General features: G+C 32.0%; 1 protein-coding gene across 2 annotated transcripts in view; it reads right to left on the bottom strand.

The window, feature by feature from the left end:
* Positions 1 to 3,148: 3,148 nt before the first annotated feature.
* vcana (versican a) overlaps positions 3,149 to 21,929 on the bottom strand; it is a 64,972-nt gene continuing 46,191 nt past the window's right edge. The window contains exons 9-15 of one of the 2 annotated variants that reach the window (XM_021475988.2): positions 21,810 to 21,923; positions 20,376 to 20,489; positions 17,019 to 17,177; positions 15,550 to 15,632; positions 8,676 to 8,820; positions 8,187 to 8,369; positions 3,149 to 4,619 (exon numbers count right to left, since the gene is read on the bottom strand). In XM_021475988.2, the coding sequence (XP_021331663.1) occupies positions 4,459 to 4,619; positions 8,187 to 8,369; positions 8,676 to 8,820; positions 15,550 to 15,632; positions 17,019 to 17,177; positions 20,376 to 20,489; positions 21,810 to 21,923 (959 nt within the window). In that variant the 3' untranslated portion in view covers positions 3,149 to 4,458. The remainder of the gene's footprint in view (positions 4,620 to 8,186; positions 8,370 to 8,675; positions 8,821 to 15,549; positions 15,633 to 17,018; positions 17,178 to 20,375; positions 20,490 to 21,809; positions 21,924 to 21,929) is intronic. The other variant, NM_001326557.1, reaches the window with a different exon arrangement.

Raw genomic sequence — 21,929 nt, 5'->3', positions numbered from 1 at the left:
TGTTCAAGCAAGAAGTTCTTGCTAATATTTTCTACTCTACATGAAAATGAATAATGCACAGAGATATAAAGTTTCCATGAGAAAGAGCAAAAGCAGTAAAAGTCATATTTTAATTCCATATATTCAAAGCTGTTATATGTAAACATTAGATCGAAGAGAACCCTAGAGGTCTGGAAAACATTTGCAGAGAAATCTTGCAATGATTATTCAATATTCTGTGACTAATTCCTTTTTAAACATGCAAATTAATTCCAGTTGTTTAAAATAAATAAATAAAAGACCAATGTAGTTGGAGGGGGGGGCAGTGTTTTCCAGCTCATACATATGAAAAAAAAACTATGACAGTCAGTGACCAGCTGGGAAATACATTACAAAATTAAAATATAGCAATGGGACTTAAAACACAAAAGTCTGACTGCTTCCTACAACATTGTTACACACAAAACAATCAAATTTATGTAAGAGATCCCCTGTTGTACATTGAGCAGAATGTCTGAATGCCATTAACAAAGAACAAACCTTCAAAACAAAATGCATCTGCCAAAATTGAATTGAATGTTCATTTTTCTCAGAAAAAAAAAAACCTTTTTCCCCTTTTTATTTATTTATTTATTTATTTCTTTTGAGATTGTTTTGCAACCAATCTTGGGGTCATTTTGTGGAAGCATGAAAGCATTAAAAAAAGAATGAAAGAAATTATACTCACTCATTCCAAACCTGTAAATATATATTTTTCTTTTCTCTGCTGAAAACGCACCATTGACTAGTAGAAAAAACAAATACTATGCAAGTCAATCATTGCATTATTAATATTATTATTGTTCATTTATTCATTCATTTTCTTTTTGGCTCAGTCCCTTTATTAAACTGGGGTCACCACAGCAAAATGAACCGATAATTTATCCAGCATATGTTTTACGCAGCAGATGCCTTTCCAGCTGCAACCCATCTTTGGGAAACATCCACACACTCTCATTCACTACAGACAATTTAGCCTACCCAATTCACCTGTCCCGCATGCCTTTGGACTGTGGGGGAAACCAAAGCACCCGGAGGAAACGCAGAGAGAACATGCAAACTCCCGAGGCTCAAACCAGCAACCTTCTTGGAGTGAGGTGACAGCACTACCTGCTGTGCCACAGTGCCGCTGTATTATTGTTATTATTATTACTATTATTATTATTTTAGCTTTCTTCACAATACCTTTTATTTTGCACAGGATTGTGACAACTGAACTATGAGCAAATGATGACATCATTTTTGTCTTTGGGGCTGAACAATTACCTTAAAAATGACCTCATGTTATGACTTTCAAGAATAGCTATGTTAATGATTTGCTATGACCCAAAACATAAATCATAAATACTTAATAACAAATAAAGTAAAAGAAATTTATTTCAAACCTATTTCCAAATATTATGCCAGTGATTATTTTCTTGCAAGCAGGTTTAATTGTGAAATTGATACAGTGCATGCTGTAGTTTTGGTCTACATACAGAAACATATTACTTTTTTTTTTTTTTTTTTTTTTTTTGTAGTTGCCCATTTGTAGATACTTTTTGGTTTGACTTCTGCTCTTTTATTAGAATCAACTTTATGCCAAGTTTTCTATGTTTTTTACAAAATTTTATTTGGTACTTTTTGACCAATTTATTACTTTTGTTGGCAAAATTCAGCAAACACAAAAGCAAGTACAGTGATTGCAAGCCATTATTTATTATTTTGAAATCAGGGTTTAAGCTGTAATCTATAGTCAGACAAATAAGAAAGCTGTTAATTGTATTAATGCATGCAAACATTTACATGTTTTTGTCTTTTTCCTTGATTGATATTATCCCCTGGGTTTTTAAAATTGTTGTACAGGCAAACATTTACACTGACTAGCTAACCAAGTACATTTAACCAATATATTTTAGCATTGTACATTTTAATTACTAGGCTAAATAAAAAAATACTAAATATGTGTATCTGTCTCTACAGCAAATGTCTATTTTCACAGATATGCAAATCGCAACACATCCGAGGTTACTGTCACAGGACCACATAAGTTATTTTGACCAATGAAACCATAAAAACAGCAGAGAACAAACCTCAAAGACTCCCTCGCGGTTTGATTCTGTCTCTTAGCTTTTCTGTTACAAAGAAAACATGTTTTCTGGCATTTTGCGGGATAATTTACGCCCTATTTTTTCTCTCATTTGGCACGGTATCACGGTTTCGTTAAAATTCAGCTTCTATTCAAGTAGTTTTAACCAGCGTTTAAATATCCCCGTTAGTGAACTCAACTGACACCATCTGGTGGTCAACAAGTGACACTGCTGATGAACAACACCAGGCTATGCTAAAAAAAAAAAAATCAATAAAACGTGGTCTTCACTCGTCCCAGTGTATTGTATAACATAACGATGTAGTTTGACTTTATATATGAAATTTGTCCTCTTAAAAAAAATAACGTCATAAATAACATATATTAGGCAAAGTTTATATTAACCATGACAATTCTGGAAATAGACACCCAAACAAATGTATATTATGTCATGATTTACTCATACTTCACTTGTTCAAGGCATTTTGAAGAAAGATGGAAGCCTGTAACCACTGACTTCCATAGTATTTTTCCCTACTATGGATGTCAATATACAGTTTTTTTTTCAAAATATCTTTGCTTGTATACAACAGAATACTCATAAAGGTTCATAAAAACTTGAGGGTGATTAAATAGGAAGCACATTTTCATTTTGGGTGAACTATATCTTTAAGCTAAACATATCAGAACAAAGGCGACACGGTGACTCAGTGGTTATCATTGTTGCCTCATAGCAAAAAGGTTGCTGGTTTGAGTTCCGGCTGGGCCAGTTGACATTTTTGTGTGGAGTTTGCATGTTCTCCCTGTGTTCACATTGTTGTCCAAAGACATGCGCTATAGGTAAATTGAATGAACTAAATTGGGCGTAATGTACTGTATGTGTTTAAATAAGTGTATGGATGTTTCCCAGTACTGGGTGGTAGCTGGAAGGGCATCCGCTGTGTGAAACATAAGCTAAATAAGTTGATGGTTCATTCCGCTGTGGCAACCCCTGATGAATAAAAAGCAGAAGGAAAATGAATGCATGAATATCAGAACAAAAAAAAACACCAAGAATTCAGGTAGAATATAATAAACTTTGTTTACATAAAAGGCATAAAACATTCCAGACAATCTTTTGACAAGTAATATAAATATAAAAAAGATATGTGCATTTTCAAAACAAACAAAAAGTAAACACAAAAGAAAAGATCTCAAAGAAAAACAAATGCTTGGGAATAAACAAATGGATGACCAACAACACACTGCTGTCAAAGCTGTTATGAATCCTTTTTTTTGGTCCATTGATACACCCCAAATGTCATAATGCATTTAAATTCTGTGAGTTGCAAATATTAGTCACATTAATGCCAGCTATTGACCATGTCATTTAATCTATTGAATTCTGTCAATGCGCAATTTGGCCAAGTTAAATCATCGGTATGTTATATTTTACTACAACATTAAGAAAACAAGGAGCAGCTCAAGAAATAAATTATAGGCATCTTGTTACAAAGACATTCGTTCAAGTCTTTTCAGCATCTCACGAAGTACATTCTCTTTAAAGATATTTTAAATTGTCAAAAAGAAATGACGTAGAGTACATACAGTAAGTTTCTTGGTTTACAGATGTAAAGGAATTAATGCATGTGAAATAGAATTTGCACTGTAAACATTTGAAAGAGACATCAAAATGAGGAATATAAATAATCTAAAATCTACATGGCTTTTCAATACTTTAAAGTCAGAGTATTAAAATGTAATGTGATAACTTTACGATATCAAAACATTCACTGTATTGAATACAGTTTTTTTAATGATACCTATGCCTTTTTGTTTTTTGCGACAATCACATGACTCACATGAGCCATTGCTCACTCTGTCTATATAAATATATATATTCTTTCACATTCATATGTATGATTTCTCAATTGTTCAGTAAGCAGCAGGATATCTGCAAACACCTGTGATTCTAGTAAAGACAAAGTAATCATACATCAAGTGTGCATCAAAATGTATTATTATGTTTATAAGCTATAATGCTATGAATGGTATGCTGGCCTTTAAATTCATGAAGGCACTGTGTATTTCCAAGTAAACCCGGAGCTGATGGAAGACAGGTTAAATAATTTTGTTTGTGTGTTTTCTTTTCAGAGGCCAGCTGAATGTGTGTCTTTTGATGTACTGTAGTTTCTAAAAGGCATCTCTGGTAAAAGATTCAAACACTGAAAGAAATTCCAGTGATATTTTGCTTTAACCTTGTTATGGTCCTTTTCATATTTTTTTCTTTAGTAATCTTTTTTTTTTTGCCCAGCAGGCAGGTCCGTCATATGCAGGCCACTATCAATATACATTAAATGGGTCCTTGCATTTGGGTTGTTTTATCAAGGCAACTATTGTTTTGTCCGAATGTGTTTACCACCATGGTGGTGGTGGTGGTGGTGGTGTCTTCGTCTGTGTACATCCACTGAATGTTCTGCTGATCTCTTTCGATTATTGCGGTAAACGCTGTATCTCTGAAGTCTTCTTGTATACGACCTTTGGTAGTTGGATGCTGGAATGGAAATATAAAATAATTCAATTAGAATGATGCCTTTTTAAATCTGTTAAAATGCATTATATAATCATATACATGCATACATAGCTATACGTATATGTATAGAACCAGCAACTTGTGCTATTTGTATGACAAAAAAATCCACGAAAATGCAAAATTATTATTTTAAACTGAATTTTTCTCTGTATTTTTGATTAAAATGCAATTTTGGTAAGCACTGTAAAGAACTTGGTAAAGAACTGTGTTTGCATTTCCTGGTGTTATTATACTGTGTGTGTGTGGTGTATGTGTGTGCTGTATGTATGTATATATATATATATATATATATATATATATATATATATATATATATATATATATATATATATATATATATATATATATATATATATATATATATATACAGTTAAAGTCAGAATTATTAGCCTCCATGAATTATTAGCCCACCTGATTTTTATAACACATTTCTAAACATAACAGTTTCAATTACTCATTTCTATTAACTGGTTTATTTTAACATTATCATAATGACAGTAAATAATATTTTACTAGATATTTTTCAAAACACTTATGCAGTTTAAAGTGACATTTAAAGGCTTAACTAGGTTAATTAGGTTAACTAGGCAGGATAGGGTGCTTTACTATGATGGTTTGTTCTGTAAACGCTGAAAAAATATATAGCTTTAATAAAAATAAAAAACTGATTTATTTCTAGCTGAAATAAAACAAATAAGACTTTATTATCAGAATTATCAGACATACTGTGCAAATTCCCTTGCTCTGTTAAACATAATTTGGGAAATATTAAAAAAGAATAAAGAATTCAAAATATATGCATTTATACAAAGCCACTTAAATTGTAAAGTTTAAACAGTTCGTCACATTACAATTTAAATGTTCTATCTGACATTTTTGTCAAAATTTTATTTTGTTTAGTTATTGACATATTCTTATTAAATGACAACTTATTTACACAATGGGATGTTTTTCTATAAGTGGTTTCCACTTTAAGACTTTTTATTTAAAAAAAAAAAAAATGTTACGCACCTACTGTTTGCTATAAAATGCAAAAACTTTGATGCTCAATATCTCAAAATCATTCAGAATGCAGATAAAACCTTATAATTCCAAGGTGACGATTTATATTCATTAAAATAAGTCACTAACATCTTTAGTAACAGAAAGGTAATTCATCTTATTTAAATTCAAATAAGCCTCTGTCAAATAAATAAATAAATAAATAAATAAATAAATAAATAAATAAATAAATAAATTTAATTTAATAGTTCTCAAGATTTTGTCCTCTTTTATTAATAGTTATTTAGATTTGTGCACTTAGTTTTTTGTTTTTTTTTACCATTAACATTAAATTATGGGAAAAAATGTTATTACATTAAACATTAAACATATATTTTCACATTTTGAGCTCAAGATTTTGTTAGAATTATGAGAAAATTATTACATACAATTATAATTTAGTACTTATTACATGATGTTTAGTTTTTACATTGTATGCAGTTGTTACATTGAGTATTTACAATCTGTAAAATATTTATATAACAGAAAAAAAAAACACTGTTGTCCAGTTTCCCCTGCATTTATTGATACATTAGTGATAAAACTAAACTTTAAAACAAAATGCAAGTTTGGCATGCAGCATGAAACCAGCCCTTTATATTAGCCAGCTATTTCAGTATCAGATGTTTTTTTTTTGTCTTTTGTGCACAAAAGGCACATCATTTTACATGTTTGATGAAGAGTTATAAATACTTACATTATACATTTTCAATGGTCGCTCTCATCAACTATTGGTGTAATAATGCAATTGCAACAATCTTCATTAAAAGCATCAAGTTGCTTTAAAAAAAGGTGATTTTGATCATTTATATAGTTGTTTGTCTCAACAATAAATTGCTCCAGTACTTATGTGACAATTTGAATGTTAACACAGAAATAATAACACTAGTTAAAAATAAAAACAAATGTAAATGATGAATAATCTGGCTCTCTCAAATGCAGATTTGAATGTATCGCTGTGGTTTTATGCGTGTTTTGTGAGTAACAGTTATTTGTAGATTGCTTTGGATAAAAGTATCTGCTAAAGTAATTCATGTAAATGTGGTTTAATAAACACATGTGGTTTAATAGATTTATACTGTAAATCATAATCATTTACAAAAGTTGGTAACACTGTACAATAAGTTTGTATTAGTTAATGTATTTGCTAACATGAACAATCAAGACACAAAACATTTATTACATTATATAATCATATTTGTTATTGTTAGGTAATGGAAAACAGTTGTTCATTGCTAGTTCATTTAACAGTGCATTAACTAATGTAACAAGCATGAATTTGGATTTTAATAATGCATTAGTAAATGCTGAATTATGATTAATAAATGCTGTAAACTCGGACCAGGAACTTGGGTCTTTTTTCATATCATGTGGGAAAGTACAAAAACTTTGGATTGAGGTGTGTGTTATCTTATCTAAAATTATTGAATATCCTGTACCGGTGAATCCTTCCATTCTATTACTGAGCAATGCTTTTACATTGAATTTTTCCAAGCTACAAAAAGCTGTTTGGCTGGCTGATATGACTTCTGCATAAAAAATAAAAAATAAAAATAAAAATACTAGCCCAACACTGGCTGCCTCCACATACTTTTGACATGTACAAGTGGTTGGTACAACTTCAAGACATTATAATGTTGGAATTATCCACAGCTCGAGTGAACTTGGTACAATTGAGTACATTAAAGATCTGGACTTCAGCTGCACAAAACAATAATCAGGATGTTTTGTATAATTGATACTTAAGACTGTACTTTGTTTTTGTTTTTCTGTTAACTTCTATTCACTGGATACATCCGTCTAAAGAGACCACAGGAGGACGAGGGTTGGGGTAGTTGAATTCATATATTTCATTATATTGTTTTTTCAGCTTGCATGATTTGTTAACAATAATTCATTCATTCATTTTCTTTTCGGCTTAGTCCCTTTATTAATCTGGGGTCGCCACAGCGGAATGAACCGCCAACTTATCCAGCACATGTTTTACGCAGCGGATGTCCTTCCAGCTGCAACCCATCTCTGGGAAACATCCATATACACTCATTCACACTCATGCACTACGCACAATTTAGCCTATACCCAATTCACCTGTATCGCATGTTTTTGGATTGTGGGGGAAACCGGAGCAACCGGAGGAAACCCACGTGAACGTGAGAGAACATGCAAACTCCACACAGAAACTTCAACTGACCCAGCCGAGCCTCGAACCAGCGACCTTCTTGCTGTGAGGTGACAACACTACCTACAACGCCACTGTGTCACCTTGTTAACAATAATAATAAAAAAATTGTAATAATAAAAAAAAATAAATAAATGCTGTAAATGTGTTCATTATTAGTTCATGTTAGTAAATAAATTAACACTAATGAAACCTTATTGTAAAGTGTGTCCCTGCCGCTTTATATAATTATACAGAATGACCAATCAAGTTCTGTTGGTGTGATTTCATCACTAAACTCTTGTGTTAGATATTCACAGAATACTTACGGCTCATGCAGGAAATCCTGGGAGAGTCCCATAAGCCGTCGCCTCTGCAGCGAATGGTGGGAACGTGTCTCTGGATGAAGCCGTCCATACATTGGTACCTGATCAGGGAGTTTATCTCATAGCGTGGACGTGGCTGGCCAAACGTGCGGGCATTATGAACAATAGGAGGCTGACTGCAGGATACTATTGAAAAATGACACAGAACACAGTTAGTAATCTGACATTTTCTTTTTCAATTTTCTCTGCTTACACACACGCCTAAAACATCTACGCTCATTTTAGAAACTGTCTATTAACAACAACAGATATACCTATGAGGCTTAGCATTTTTTTAAAAGCTTCACAGAATCTCTATTGTTATGTGATTATAAATAAACGTTTGTTCAAATGTCATTGATGCATTTTAGACAGAAAATAAATGTTCAACAATGCATGCAGTTATATTTTGCTTTACTGTAAGTGTCCCTTCTCCAGGTGCTGCAAGCTCACCTGTGCCTTTCTTGCAGGTGAAAGTGAGGTGGTAGTTACAGGGAACGTCATTCCACTGGCCGTCCTCATGCCAGATCATCACCACACAATCCTCCCCGGAGGAGAAGAAACTGTCCGGCTGGTTCGGTCTCCAGTTTTCATATTGCTGTAGAGGAAGAACACAGATAGAGGTAAGGATTGTGACCCTGTAGAAATATGTGTCAGATAAATATAAAGCCAGTTTACACTGTTAACAATTTTTGTAAATTAAACAAAATTTAACTTTGATACAAACTGAATGTTACTGTAGGTGTGGTGGAAAATCCATTTTTACTATTACTAAAACATTGATTTATATAATACTACTCTTTCTAACTACAAACATCATATAAACACGCGTTAATTAAGATGATACAAAAGCAAATACTACAAGAAGGGTCATTCAGTAGGTGGTCATCTCCTTTTAAACATATGCATTCAATAAGTGTAAGCCCTGGCTCTAAAATCTAACGCTCTAAAGAAAACTGGGTGTCAACTCTGATGAAGTGGGCCTTGAAGCAGGGGAAAGAAGATAAAACCTGGTGTCTGGTTAGCCTGTGGGTCACACTCTGCAGCAACCTGTGTTCCTGTATGACTGTCGGACCTATTCTTTGCAAAGAATAAAATCTTTTTGGAAGATTTTGTCTCTTGATCAGTAACAAGTCTTGTTATTTGAAATGGCTGTGACATAAGGCAGCTATGCAGTATGTTACTGTATTTTAAAGGTGCATTATGAAAATGACTGGATATTTAAAATATATACAATACTGTAAATGCATATACAGCAAGATAAATGGTGCTTTAAATACAGTATTTATGCTGTGACTGATTTATAGAAAGGGACTGACAAACTGCTGCTAGTGTAAATACTACAGGAAATTGTTAAATACATATCTTGTGCTTTTTATTATTATTATTATTATTATTATTATTATTATTTTTATTATATTATTTTATTATATTATTATATTATATTTTATTATATTATATTATATATTATTATTATATTATTTCATTATAACTATGCCTGTATGGTTGTTGCTCTAAAGAGTGATTTTGACCCTGGTTTAAAAAAAAAATACATGTTAAGCCAACATAGTCAGTGGTTTTTCACAGTATTTCCTATTACACTTTTTTTCTGGAGAAAGTATTTATTTTAGTTTGGCTGGAATGAACGAACAAATGTACATACGAATGAATGAATGAATGAATGAATGAATGAATGAATGAATGAATGAATGAATGAATGAATTAATTAATTAATTAATTAATTAATTAATTAATTAATTAATTAATTAATTAATTAATAATATATATATTTATTTCAAAAACAAACAACTGTTTTACAATGACTTGCCTAATTAACCTTCCGTGCCTAGTTAACCTAACCTAGCCAAATCAAGTCAAGATTATTATCATAAGCTCAATAGGCCCAATTGGTGCAGCATAGAATCTATAAACATCACACAAGACAGAGGAAACCAGTAACAATACACACACAACATTTTAAAACCTCACAGATTTAAAAGTCTTATAACTGTGAAATAAAAGAACCTCTATAGCTATTTCTTTCCATTTTAGGAGGCATTTTAAACTCATAAAAAATGGATGAGTTTGGTGTCCAAGAATAGTTTTTGCTTTACAAAGTGTTCAATACAATTCAGCAGGCTAGTCTGCTTAATGCTGATGATCTTATTGCGTTTTGCAAAGACAGAAGACATGACATGCCAAAGACAAAAGAAATGAATTATTAGTAAATAGCTATTAAAAGATTGTTTAAAATGTGTTTAAAAACTTATTTACGTTCAACAGCACTTGGGAAATGTTTGGAAAAAAATCACACTGACTTCAACTGTATATGCATGAATATAAATGTAATATAATGTAAAATGTAATGTAAAATAACAGAAAAAAAGTACTAGTAGCTAATCACCTGGCTCATTACCATAATTTACTTGATCAACCTAGACAACACATCCAATTTAATGTCAATAAAACTCACTTTAAGCGTTCAATGTTATCAGAACAGTGGTCATGGTCCTATAATGAAAATAAATAAAACAAATGTATAATAAACTGGAAAAAGACAATAAAACTAAAATTCTGTTCTGTTTTTTAGCGGTATAAAGTTCACTGAAAAAAATTATGTCTGCAAACTTGTTGCAATTTTTCTTTTTTAAATGTGTTGATTTTAAACAAATTAAATTTAGTAATGTTAAACTTAATTTGTTTGTTTAAATTCAACCTAAATAAATTGTTTACAACCACTTAACTTAAAAAAATAGTAAATTTAAGGAATCATCTTTGAATCATTTTTTTCAGTTTATAAAATCAATAAAAAAATTTTAAGGAGTGTGCATTTACAATACAGAACACAGAAAGATAATGTAATTATCATATAAACATAATCCACTAGAGGGCGCTAAGAACAACTCCACTAGAGGTCACTACATACATACGTCGCCACTAAATTGCAATAAAGCACTGCAGACAGAAAGAGATGTTATGCAAATAAAGCACCTCACAAAATACAACAAACAACACAACTACTCATTTGCCATATAACACAAGAATAAAATCACTCAGCTGTATATAGAAGCAGAGAAGAAGTAACTGAAAATGAGCTGCCTGAAGAAAAGAACTAAAAAAGACCACAAAGCTAAACACTGAAATGGGCTTGAGCTGGTATATTTAAATGGATTTAAAAGATTGTGTGAACTATTACATATATTCGTGATATACTGTGATGTGTGTAGCATATATTTCAATGTATATTGACACTTATTTTACAAAGGTATCTTTTCACCCAAAAAAAACTAAAACTGTAAAGTTTAAACATGCATATAATTTTTGCATACATGATAAAGGTTGTAGTTTTTCAGCAGCCCAGTAAAGATGACCTTTTCTAAAACAAAAATCATACCCTGTTATTAACCTCTTACAAATGGAATACACACTTCCTGCTTGGGAATTCATGTAATATTCAATTTCTGTATAACTCAGATGACACAAAAGTATACTGTATGGATGAAGTGGTAAACTCTTCTGTACATAGAGCACAAAAGAGTGCTCGCAATCTCAAGTTGGTATGTATATATGCTCTTTAACAGCGGGATTGAACAATCACTTAGCACTTGATGTACTGCAGCCCATTCCAGGTGCTGCGCATCCTTCACACCTCCATTACCTGTTCACACCTGTAAGCTTCCTCTCCACTCACTTCAGTTTGATCATGCAGTCTGATCAGACTACCACAGATGAAAACCTCTATCTCCTGCCCTCCAGGGCTTTTTTGGCCCTTCCCCACAAAACACTGCCGTTATCTTTGAAGTGAGAGCCTAAACAACTGTAATTAACCACTTTCCTGTTGAATGGAGGAACACCTCTAGACCAGGGAGATGGCTGCATATGGCTCCTATTTTCACATCTGAAAAATCTTGCTTAAATTTTACATATCTACTTTAAGAGAAATCATGAAGATGGTATCTAAATACTAGGGATGTAACGGTATTGTAAATACCGTCATACCGCAATATTAAATTTTTTCGATATTACCGAAGTCGCATGACTCGGTAAAACTATAGGTCTTCAGAGAAAATTTGCTCAGGCGAATGAAGCGAACGGGAGGTAGCTGAAACTTCATTTCCCATCAGCCCCGGCGTGGCCATAATCCTTTGCGGTCTGTTGTCGCTACAGATCCAGTAATGCGGAAATGGAGTGTGCTGCTAGTAGCGGAGATGAAAAAAAGATGGAAATGATCGAACCTAAAGCGGGTGTTGTCGCCGCGCGCGTGCTGAATGTCGGTGCTGTCACGCACGTTCTGATCAGCTGTGTTGTGGCGCGCGTATTGTAAAGCGCCGAGGGGGGGGGTTGAGCGCGCATACCAAGAGAGGTGTTGTCGCGCGCCTACTGAAGGGCTGGACTGGACGGAGGTTGTGTCGCGTCGCGGGGGCACTTTTGATCGTTTTGGAAGGGCATTTTCTATCCAAGACTAAAAAGGGCATGTGCATTGCACAGGTTGAGCACTATGTGTGCACGTGCCTGCAAGTTGGGGAATACGACTAATAACAGTCATGGGGACTGCAGAAAAACAGCACACTGTTCAGATTGATGCAGACATTGACTTGTACCGCAAAGAGACCTCTATCTCACTCATGGTTTGTCCTCTCAAGTGGGGAAAAGACAATGCACAACGTTACCCCACTGCTGTCAACATAGGCCAAGTCATATCTCTCTTGTCCCAGAAACCTCAGTCCCAAATGAGAGGGTTTTTTTCTGTTGCAGGGGACATTGTAAATACCCAGAGATACCAGCTTTTACCAGATTATAATTATATGATAATTTTTCTTTAAACCCATCTCTATCTAAGTGAGTGATTAAATGTTAAATGTGATGAGTTTTCAACAATACTAAATTGAAACTTTATTTTTTTACATGGTTTAATAATTTTTTGTTATTAAAATTGAAGTTCCTGTTTCAAAGCTAACAGATAGATGGCTAATTTGTATGTCATTGACACTTTTGGCACTTTTTTGGAGTATTTTCAAAAGTTTTTTTTTTTCCTGTAAATGATTCAATAAATACCGTACCGTGACATTCATACCGAGGTATTACCGTACCGTGAAATTCTGATACCGTTACATCCCTACTAAATACAGATTTTGTTCACTAATAATTTTTTTTTTTTTTTTTTTTTTTAGAAAATGTTGTTTTATTATACCGTAGTTAACATTTTAAATGAATCAAACAATCAAACTCTTTCATCAAAGTTGTCCTAAATCATTTAAATTCAATAACATAAACTTATTGTATTGTATTGTTGTAGATATTATCTTAAATGGCTAATATCTACATATAATTATAAACTTATATAGTTTCGTTTGTGATGATACGAGGTAACTTAATTTTTGTGGTATTAATAGAACTAATGAAATATTAACTGGTTATATTGCCATATATACACACACACACACACACACACACACACAGTTGAAGTCAGAATTATTAGCCCCCCTGAATTATTAGCCCCTCTGTTTATTTTTTTCCCCGTTTTCTGTTTAACAGTGAGAAGATTTTTTCCAACACATTTCTAAACATAATATTTTTAATAACTCATTTCTAATAACTATTTTTTTTTTTGCCATGATGACAGTAAATAATATTTTACTAGATATTTTTCAAGACACTTCTACACAGCTTAAAGTGACATTTAAATGCTTACTTGGTTAATTAGGTTAACTAGGCAGGTTAAGGTAATTAGGCTATTTATTGTATACCGATGGTTTGTTTTGTAGATTATAGGTAAAAAATTTGCCTAAAGAGGCTAATGATTTTGTCCTTAAAATGGTGTTTAAAAAATTTAAAACTGCTTTTATTCTTGTCAAAATAAAACAAATAAGACTAAAAAACATATTATCAGACATACTGTGAAATTTATTTATTTTTTGCTCTGTTAAACATCATTGGGGAAATATTAAAAAAAGAATATATATATATAAATATATATATATATATATAAATATATATATATATATATATATATATATATATATATATATATATATATATATATATATATAGTAAATATATTTGTTTATTTACTTATTTATTTACTTATTTTTATTTAAAAAATTTTATGTTGTTATATTATACATTAGTCAACATCTGAAATGCGTTAAACTCTTTTATTTAAGTTATCCTTAAACTATTCAACATGCAGTCTTGTCTGACAATTTTGAAAAAAAAAATTTTGACTACTATTCAAAACTGTTTTATTATTATTATTATAATTTTTTTATTATTTTTTTACAATAAATTGTACATTTTTAAAACATTAAACTGATCATACTTGCAATACCTTTCATTCTAGCCAAATCTGATGCCATAATTTCATTGTAGTTCCACGTATTTTAATTCCACATAATCACTGTTTCAGTAAAAAGAGTATTGAGAATAATAAATATAATCACAAACACAACAATATATTATTTTTTTTTAACAATCAGTTAATTCAGTAACAAACAATACAAGGTTCATGTTTCACATCGGTCTGTGCTGAATAAATGTTACTGTATGTAAAACCGTATGCACAGCCATAACAGCAAATGTTATAGCTTCATGAAAGGGACTTAAAATGAATGAATCCTTTATATCAGAGATGCCCAATTTAGAGCCCTCTGTCCAAAGTTGTCCCATTGTAACCTTTGATTTGGCCCACCATCCAATATGAGAGAAGAGTGAGAATGATGGAGAGGGTTAGGGCAAATGCCTTTAACACAGAGATTGTCATTTCTAATTTGACGGAACCTTTTTCTGTTTGTTTGTTTTATTTCTGAGCTACAAAAAAGGCAAACTGAAATTAAATGTTTTAATTAAATGTTGTAAATGAATCTGATAATGGACTATGCAGAAGACATCAGCGAGCAAATTAAGGCAAAAACTAGTGTAATTCTGTTAGAATATTATATTGTTTTGTTTTTACTGTAATAAGTTCAATATAAAATGCAAAATAAACACTGAATTAGTAATATAATGTTTTCTAGTAATTTTTAAATATTAATTAAATTAGGAAATTATCCATGGCAACCATATTTAACTCAATCAAGTTTGGTTTTTGGCCCTTCATAAGGAAAAGTTTTGAAACACTTATTTTATATGGTGAAAAGTATATTTTGTGATGATGTGTATCGTACTAACACAATTAAAAATATACTGAAATATTTGAAAAAAGTATACTTTTGGTGATCTTTTTATGATATAAGTTTTAAGAGTTTTGAAAACGCATCAATTGATTATAAAACTCCACAAAACTCCACTTAAAGATAAACAGTAAATTATTGTTGAAAAATATTCTTACCACAACTCTACCATCTGTCCACCGGAAATCATTCTCAAACATCTTATCATTCAGACCAATCCACTGGTAGTCATGGCCAAGACCTACAGGATAAGAACAAAAAAAAAAAAACTTCAATTCACAGGACATAGGAGCTAGTTGTCATTTTTTTAAAAATATATAGCATTTTTGTTTTTCCACTGATCACTCCCGCTGTCTAATTCTGTAAAAAGAATTTGTCTCTTTATTAATAACTAACTTAATTACTTTACAATTTTGCATAAAAAAAGTCACATAAATATTCTCATTGGTACTTTTAGATAAAAAATACAAACAAAAAGTGTTTTTTCACACACACAATAGTGGCCAAAAATGATGTGTGATGTTTTATAGGTATACTGACACATTAATTCATTATTTAATTCATTCATTCATTTGTTTGTTCATTCATTTTTTTATTCTATAACACATAAAGAGTTCAGATGCAAAAATCTCTAAATGCCGTCTGAAATTTTTCTCTAAAATGAGCAGTTTTATAAAGTTCTTGTGTGTAGGTTCAGTAAAACCTTTTTCATGGCAAGGAATAATTCCTTTTCCTGGTCTTCAAAGTGAAATGAGTCAACATAAACAAAGGAGACTGAGAAAATGCTAATTTTCGGTTGAAACTTCAAATGGCACAGGGTTTTGCATCTGAACTTTTCATATACATATTGTATTATTATGTCGTTGTTAATATCTACATAAACTCATCTAGTTTCATTGATAATGATGTGAGGTAACTTAATTCCTGATGTATTTGTTGAACACTGTAAAAAATACTAAAAAAAAATAAAAAATAAAATAAAATCTATTTAAGTGTTCACAAATTTAACTGGATTGAACATAACCCGATTAAGTTCTCTCGAAAAAATCTGACAGCAAAAGTATTTTGAGTGATCTAATGAAATATTAACTGGTTATATTGCAGTAAATGTATAATTCACCTGCTAGGGTTTTTGTTCTATGTGCATTTTTCATGGTAAAATTAAATGTATATTCATTTATAAAATGAATACCTTAAACGGCTTTAGCATTTTCCTCCTCACAGTAAAAAAAAAATGTTCTTCATATTTTCAGTGTTAAACTAAATGTTAGATTAAAGTTTAGTTAAAGGTTATCATAATGTTTAATTAACAGCCATTAAAGCAAACATTGTGCAAATGTGTTCTTCAGGGATAAGTTTTAGCCACTACTGTACAATGATACACATATTTTTGGAGTTGTTGCAAAAAATGTATATAGGATAAATTTAAACAAACAATTTTAATTTAATTTAAATGTAATTTGTTGGCTTAACCCTTAACCTTAATAAAATTAAGGTTACATCCAATACATCCAATATTTTTTTCAGTGTATCTAATATTAGCAAAGTAGCTTCTTCACCATTAAGCACTGTTAGTTTGCATGGGAATACAACTACAGGCAAAGAAAAAATACCCATAAATACTCACGGTTGATGTATTGCTGCTCATCATGGGACAGGACACTAGCAAGATGTGCCCCCTGGAGACGACATTCACGCTCTGCTGTGTCCCAGTTACGTCGATGGGGAAAGTATTTGTAGCAATGACCCTGGAACTTATGCCAGCCATAGCTGCATGTTTCAGTATCTACAAAAAAGAATGTGTACATTACACTTGATTTATTACAAATCAACCTGGCATGTAGACAGTGAAACTGAGATAATCCTGTTGATGGAAGTGGGGGTAAAAAGGTGCTTCATATTAGCTGCTGTCAGTTTCTTTTTATTAGTCCTTTCCCTTTGGGCTTGCACTGTAATGGTGTTCTTATCAATACAATAAATCAACTCCCTTTTTTATGTTCAGTGGCAGTCTTTTCAAGTGAGAATGATTTCCCACTCACACAGAACCTGAGGGAATATGTTATAACTCCCTTTCATCCTCATTTTAAATGACATGCCAGTTAAATGAGATCACTTACAGCAGGAGCTACACCCATGTGTCTATCATATCAGGAAGACAATTCATTTCTGCATAAGAATGACTAGAGTGACTTGGAAAAAAGATTAGGAGCTTTTGCTCAAAGGCATTGTTTAAAAAAGTACTAGAGCAAAGCAAGCTTGTAAAACAAACAGCCACTCACACTGCTATAATCGTTAGCTATCGCTTAAGGAGTTTTAAAGTAAGCATGTTATCAATCCAGGACAACATAAGTCTTATTGACATGATTTTGAAGTACCTAGATCAGCATTTGAAATGATGATTGTATTGCATTTGCAAATAAATTGTGTCCTATCCATCACAGTAAATGTGTTTACATGCACTGTTTTTTGAACTGGAGTTTCTATTGGTACAACTTCAGTCAGACTAAACTGTCCACATGGTATTATAAAAAGACAAATGATTGTTTTAGTCCAACTGAAAGCAAACTTTTAAAGTGGATGTAAATGCACTTACTGAATGTTTGTGGACCAGCTCTGAGCTGCTCTACATCAAGCTGATAGCTTTGATTGCTTGTTTGAAATCACTGTGATTAAAGCAGACTTGCCCTGACAGAACCACTGCTGAGGGGAAATCGCTAAACCTTCTACAAATTAACATATGAGAAAGAGAATGCCAGGTCCTGGGTGTGCCTACTACGTACAACAAAGAATAAGTCAAAAATAGAAGGTCACACTTCATTTTAGGGTACAATTACCGCTATTAAGAATATTTAGCTCCATAAACGGTTAATATGCTGTTAATGTCAATAGTTTAAGAGAAGACAGTAGTTGGGTTTAATGTAGATATTGTGTAGGATTAGGGGTGTAGAATAAGATGCTAAAAAAGTACTAAAAACAGTCAATATTTTAATAATAGACAGGTAATAAGCTAGTAGTTAAAGGTGCTGTATGTATGCTTTTGACTGTTCTAAAGCATAAAATACCATTACATGTCTGCAAATAATTCAGAAACATGTTAAGTGAATATTCTTGTTTATCTGAAAAACAATGCTGAAGTCAGATATTCTGCTTTTAAAATGTGTTACGTGCCGGAACGGCTGTCTTTGTTTTGGTTCTTTTAATCGCCCAATGCCAGTTTAGCCAATTATAATTCAGTAACCCGGGTTGCCTTGATGGTAAACTGCGTATTACATTCATTAATTCAGAATGGCTCTCAAAGCATGCGTCTGTGACCGAAATGCCACAAGACTCTGAAATGAGACACAGATTCAGAGTTCCACATGAGGTTATTAATTAGTAATTCATATAAGTATTAGGAACGTAAACATTAGGTGAGCAAGTTACATTGTAACCCCAATGTCCCAACAACAGGCTATGCGAAGAGATACACAGTGACAAGCAATTTGGCAGTTTGCAACAGACAAAACACGATAGAAATTTAAATACAGCAACTCAGAAGCACAGAATATGCACTCACTCATGAAATGGTAAGGTTTATAATTTAATTAATACATATTAAACCTCTTTAACATTCTTAATTGTAGATGCCGAATCATTGATATGCGTTGGTTTACCCCTCATGTACTTTATACAGTGTTAAATGCTAACAATGTGAGTTTGAATGCCATTTTCCATGACAATTATTGCCATACTACTGAAAGCAGCAGCAAATAGTTCACCTCAGATCTTGAAAATAAAATTAACCATTTCATTTTTACGGTAATTGGGCAAGTTATTGTATAATAATGGTTTGTTCTGTAGACTATCAAAAATATATATAGCTTAAATGGGGCTAATAATTTTGACCTTAAAATGGTTAAATTTGTTTTACTGCTTTTAGTCTAGCCGAAATAAAACAAATAAGACTTTCTCCAGAAGAAAACAATATTATCAGACATACTGTGAAAATTTCCCTGCTCTGTGTTTAAAATCATTTGGGTAACATAAAAAAATTAAGGGGGGCTAATAATTCTGAATTCAACTGTATATTAAAGTATTACTCAATGCAATTTATCAAGTCATGAATAAATCATTGCTTATTAAATGATGTGAAATAAATTGGTACAAATATTTTTGTGGCAATACATGAATCAACACTGGTTTGTGACGTTTATGAATTTATTACATGGTTTGCATTAAACAAGCATATTTCTCTATCAGCAGCTGTATCTGACTCCTTAAACTTTGAAACTGAACCACTTACAAAAACCCTCTGAGTCACAGCCGAATCAGTAACAGGAGGCAGTTTCTGTGGAGATGACACTGTGTCTGTAAAATTGATTCTGTCTGAAGTGTAAGATAAATAGCATTATGTATTTAAGTAGTATGCTTAAGAAGTTAATACTGTACAGTCATGACGTCAGTTCTTCATTTGTTTTAATCCTGACAAATCCAATATGTATGACAGATTTCAGATATTAGAATAAGTCATTTATATTTTGAAGCATTTTTATTTGTATAAAATGATAAAGCTTTCAAGTAAGTTATCTCATTCATGCACAGAGGAATAAAGGAAAGAGTGATAATATTAACCTTGTTGTTCAAATGAGCTGTGAGAAAAGGTATCATCTTAAATAGTGGAAAGTACAGCGTCATTATGCCTGTCTGCCAGCATACAACACAGTTACATCACGTGAAAACATGTAATCTGTCAGGATCTACCAAAGAGTGAGTTAGATTTTCCAAACTCATATCTGTAAAGTATGTCTGAGATTTTTTATTAACGATGGTTGCATATAAAAGCTTAGATGTTCACAAGGTAGATCTCCATAGCCGGCCGTGTGGCTTCACACCATATTTGAAAGTGGAAAAATCCAGTGCTGTGACTTCAGTGATTGCCTTCTCTAGACAGCTTCAAATGTATGTGTAAAAATGTAAAGAGCTTATAAGATAAATATAGCCTTACCTTGTTCACATAGTGCTCCTGCATAACTTGGAAGACATAGACAGGTGAATGAGTTTAGGCCATCAATGCATGTTCCTCCATTACGACAAGGGTTTGTGTGACATTCATCAATGTCTAAAAAACAGATCAAAATAATAATGCTAGTAAATAATGTAAAACGTAAAAAATAACACACAAAATATTTATGTATTTGAAACAATACACTATGAAAAATGTATTTTCCCTGATTCACTCATTTAATGGTGCACTAAGTGTTTTAATATTATTTTGACCACTGTATCAGACTTAGTCCCAAAAAACAACCTTGTTTGGTCGTGATAGTGGAAAAATCAGGAGAAGTGAGGTTGGGGTATTGGTTTTAAAATATCATTATATTAATATTGTTTTGTAAGCTTTGCTACACATTTAACACTAGAACTACCGGAGGTCACTGTATTCCTAAAATTGCTTGTGCGGGTAAATTTTACCCAGCACAAATTTAGTTTAGGAATTGCCAAAAAACAAACATACTATTTCACTATTTCACTATTTTCACCACTGTTAACAAAAAGTGTCTTGACTCATGTAATTATTATTTCAGGATAACACGATTATTTTAGGTAAAGATTATGAGTAGGTTAAAATATCTAAATTTGAGCCATCATACTCTGATGCATAGCTTATTTTGCCAACCTGCTTTCTGTTAGTCACTGTGACTTTATTCATTTATTACAACCACATGAAAAAAAAAAATTAATTCATTGGTGAGTAATATGAGCAGTGCAAAAATACAAGCATTTTGTATAGTGGGTAAATTTGACCCAGGCTGGCGCTTATAGATATAAATGTACCACTTTTTAATCTTTTTACCTAAACAATTTTTAATATCTGGGAATTTTAAATACTTCAATTTTAGTAAAAGTCAGTGACTGGGAGGCTTGAATGTTTTATTGAAGGTCTGTTATATACATTTGAATAACAGTGATGGGTAAAATTGACCCCAGGCGGTTGTAGTGTTAAACAATTTTTATTTATAATTGTTTGTTTACATTTAACTAAAAAAGGCTCAGCACTACAATGACATGTTTTCTATTTATCTGCTAAAATAATCAAATCAAATATATGCTCACAGAAATAACTAATCAAAATTAAAAAGTTCTTGTAATTTTGAGTTTCAACCACAGCTGGTATACATCTCCAACAGGAAGTTAACAATGATTATGTATATTATTTATTAAACTGCCCATTATATCAGGTTTATTAAAATCTACCCTCTACCCCTACCCTAAACCTACCGCTCAAAGTAACAAAAAATAACAACTGTTGTTGTAGAGAATCACAAACATTGCTATATTAATCAAGTATCTTAAGTATCTGCAGATATATCCCTTCTAAAATTTAAAACATTTCTGCTGTGCACCTTTAATAAATGATTGAAAATCAGACTTAGCTTACCTATTTCACATTGTTCACCACTGTATCCAGGTTGACATATGCAGATTTGAGCACCGCCTGTTTTTATACATGTACCACCATTCAAGCAAACAGCATCAGAACAGGAGTGGACACCTGCAG

This window comes from Danio rerio, chromosome 5 (assembly GCF_049306965.1).
Source record: "Danio rerio strain Tuebingen ecotype United States chromosome 5, GRCz12tu, whole genome shotgun sequence".
In the NCBI taxonomy this organism is placed as follows: domain Eukaryota; kingdom Metazoa; phylum Chordata; class Actinopteri; order Cypriniformes; family Danionidae; genus Danio; species Danio rerio.
Note: the sequence above shows the minus strand (reverse complement) of the source record. Positions and strands in the feature narration are given on the sequence as shown.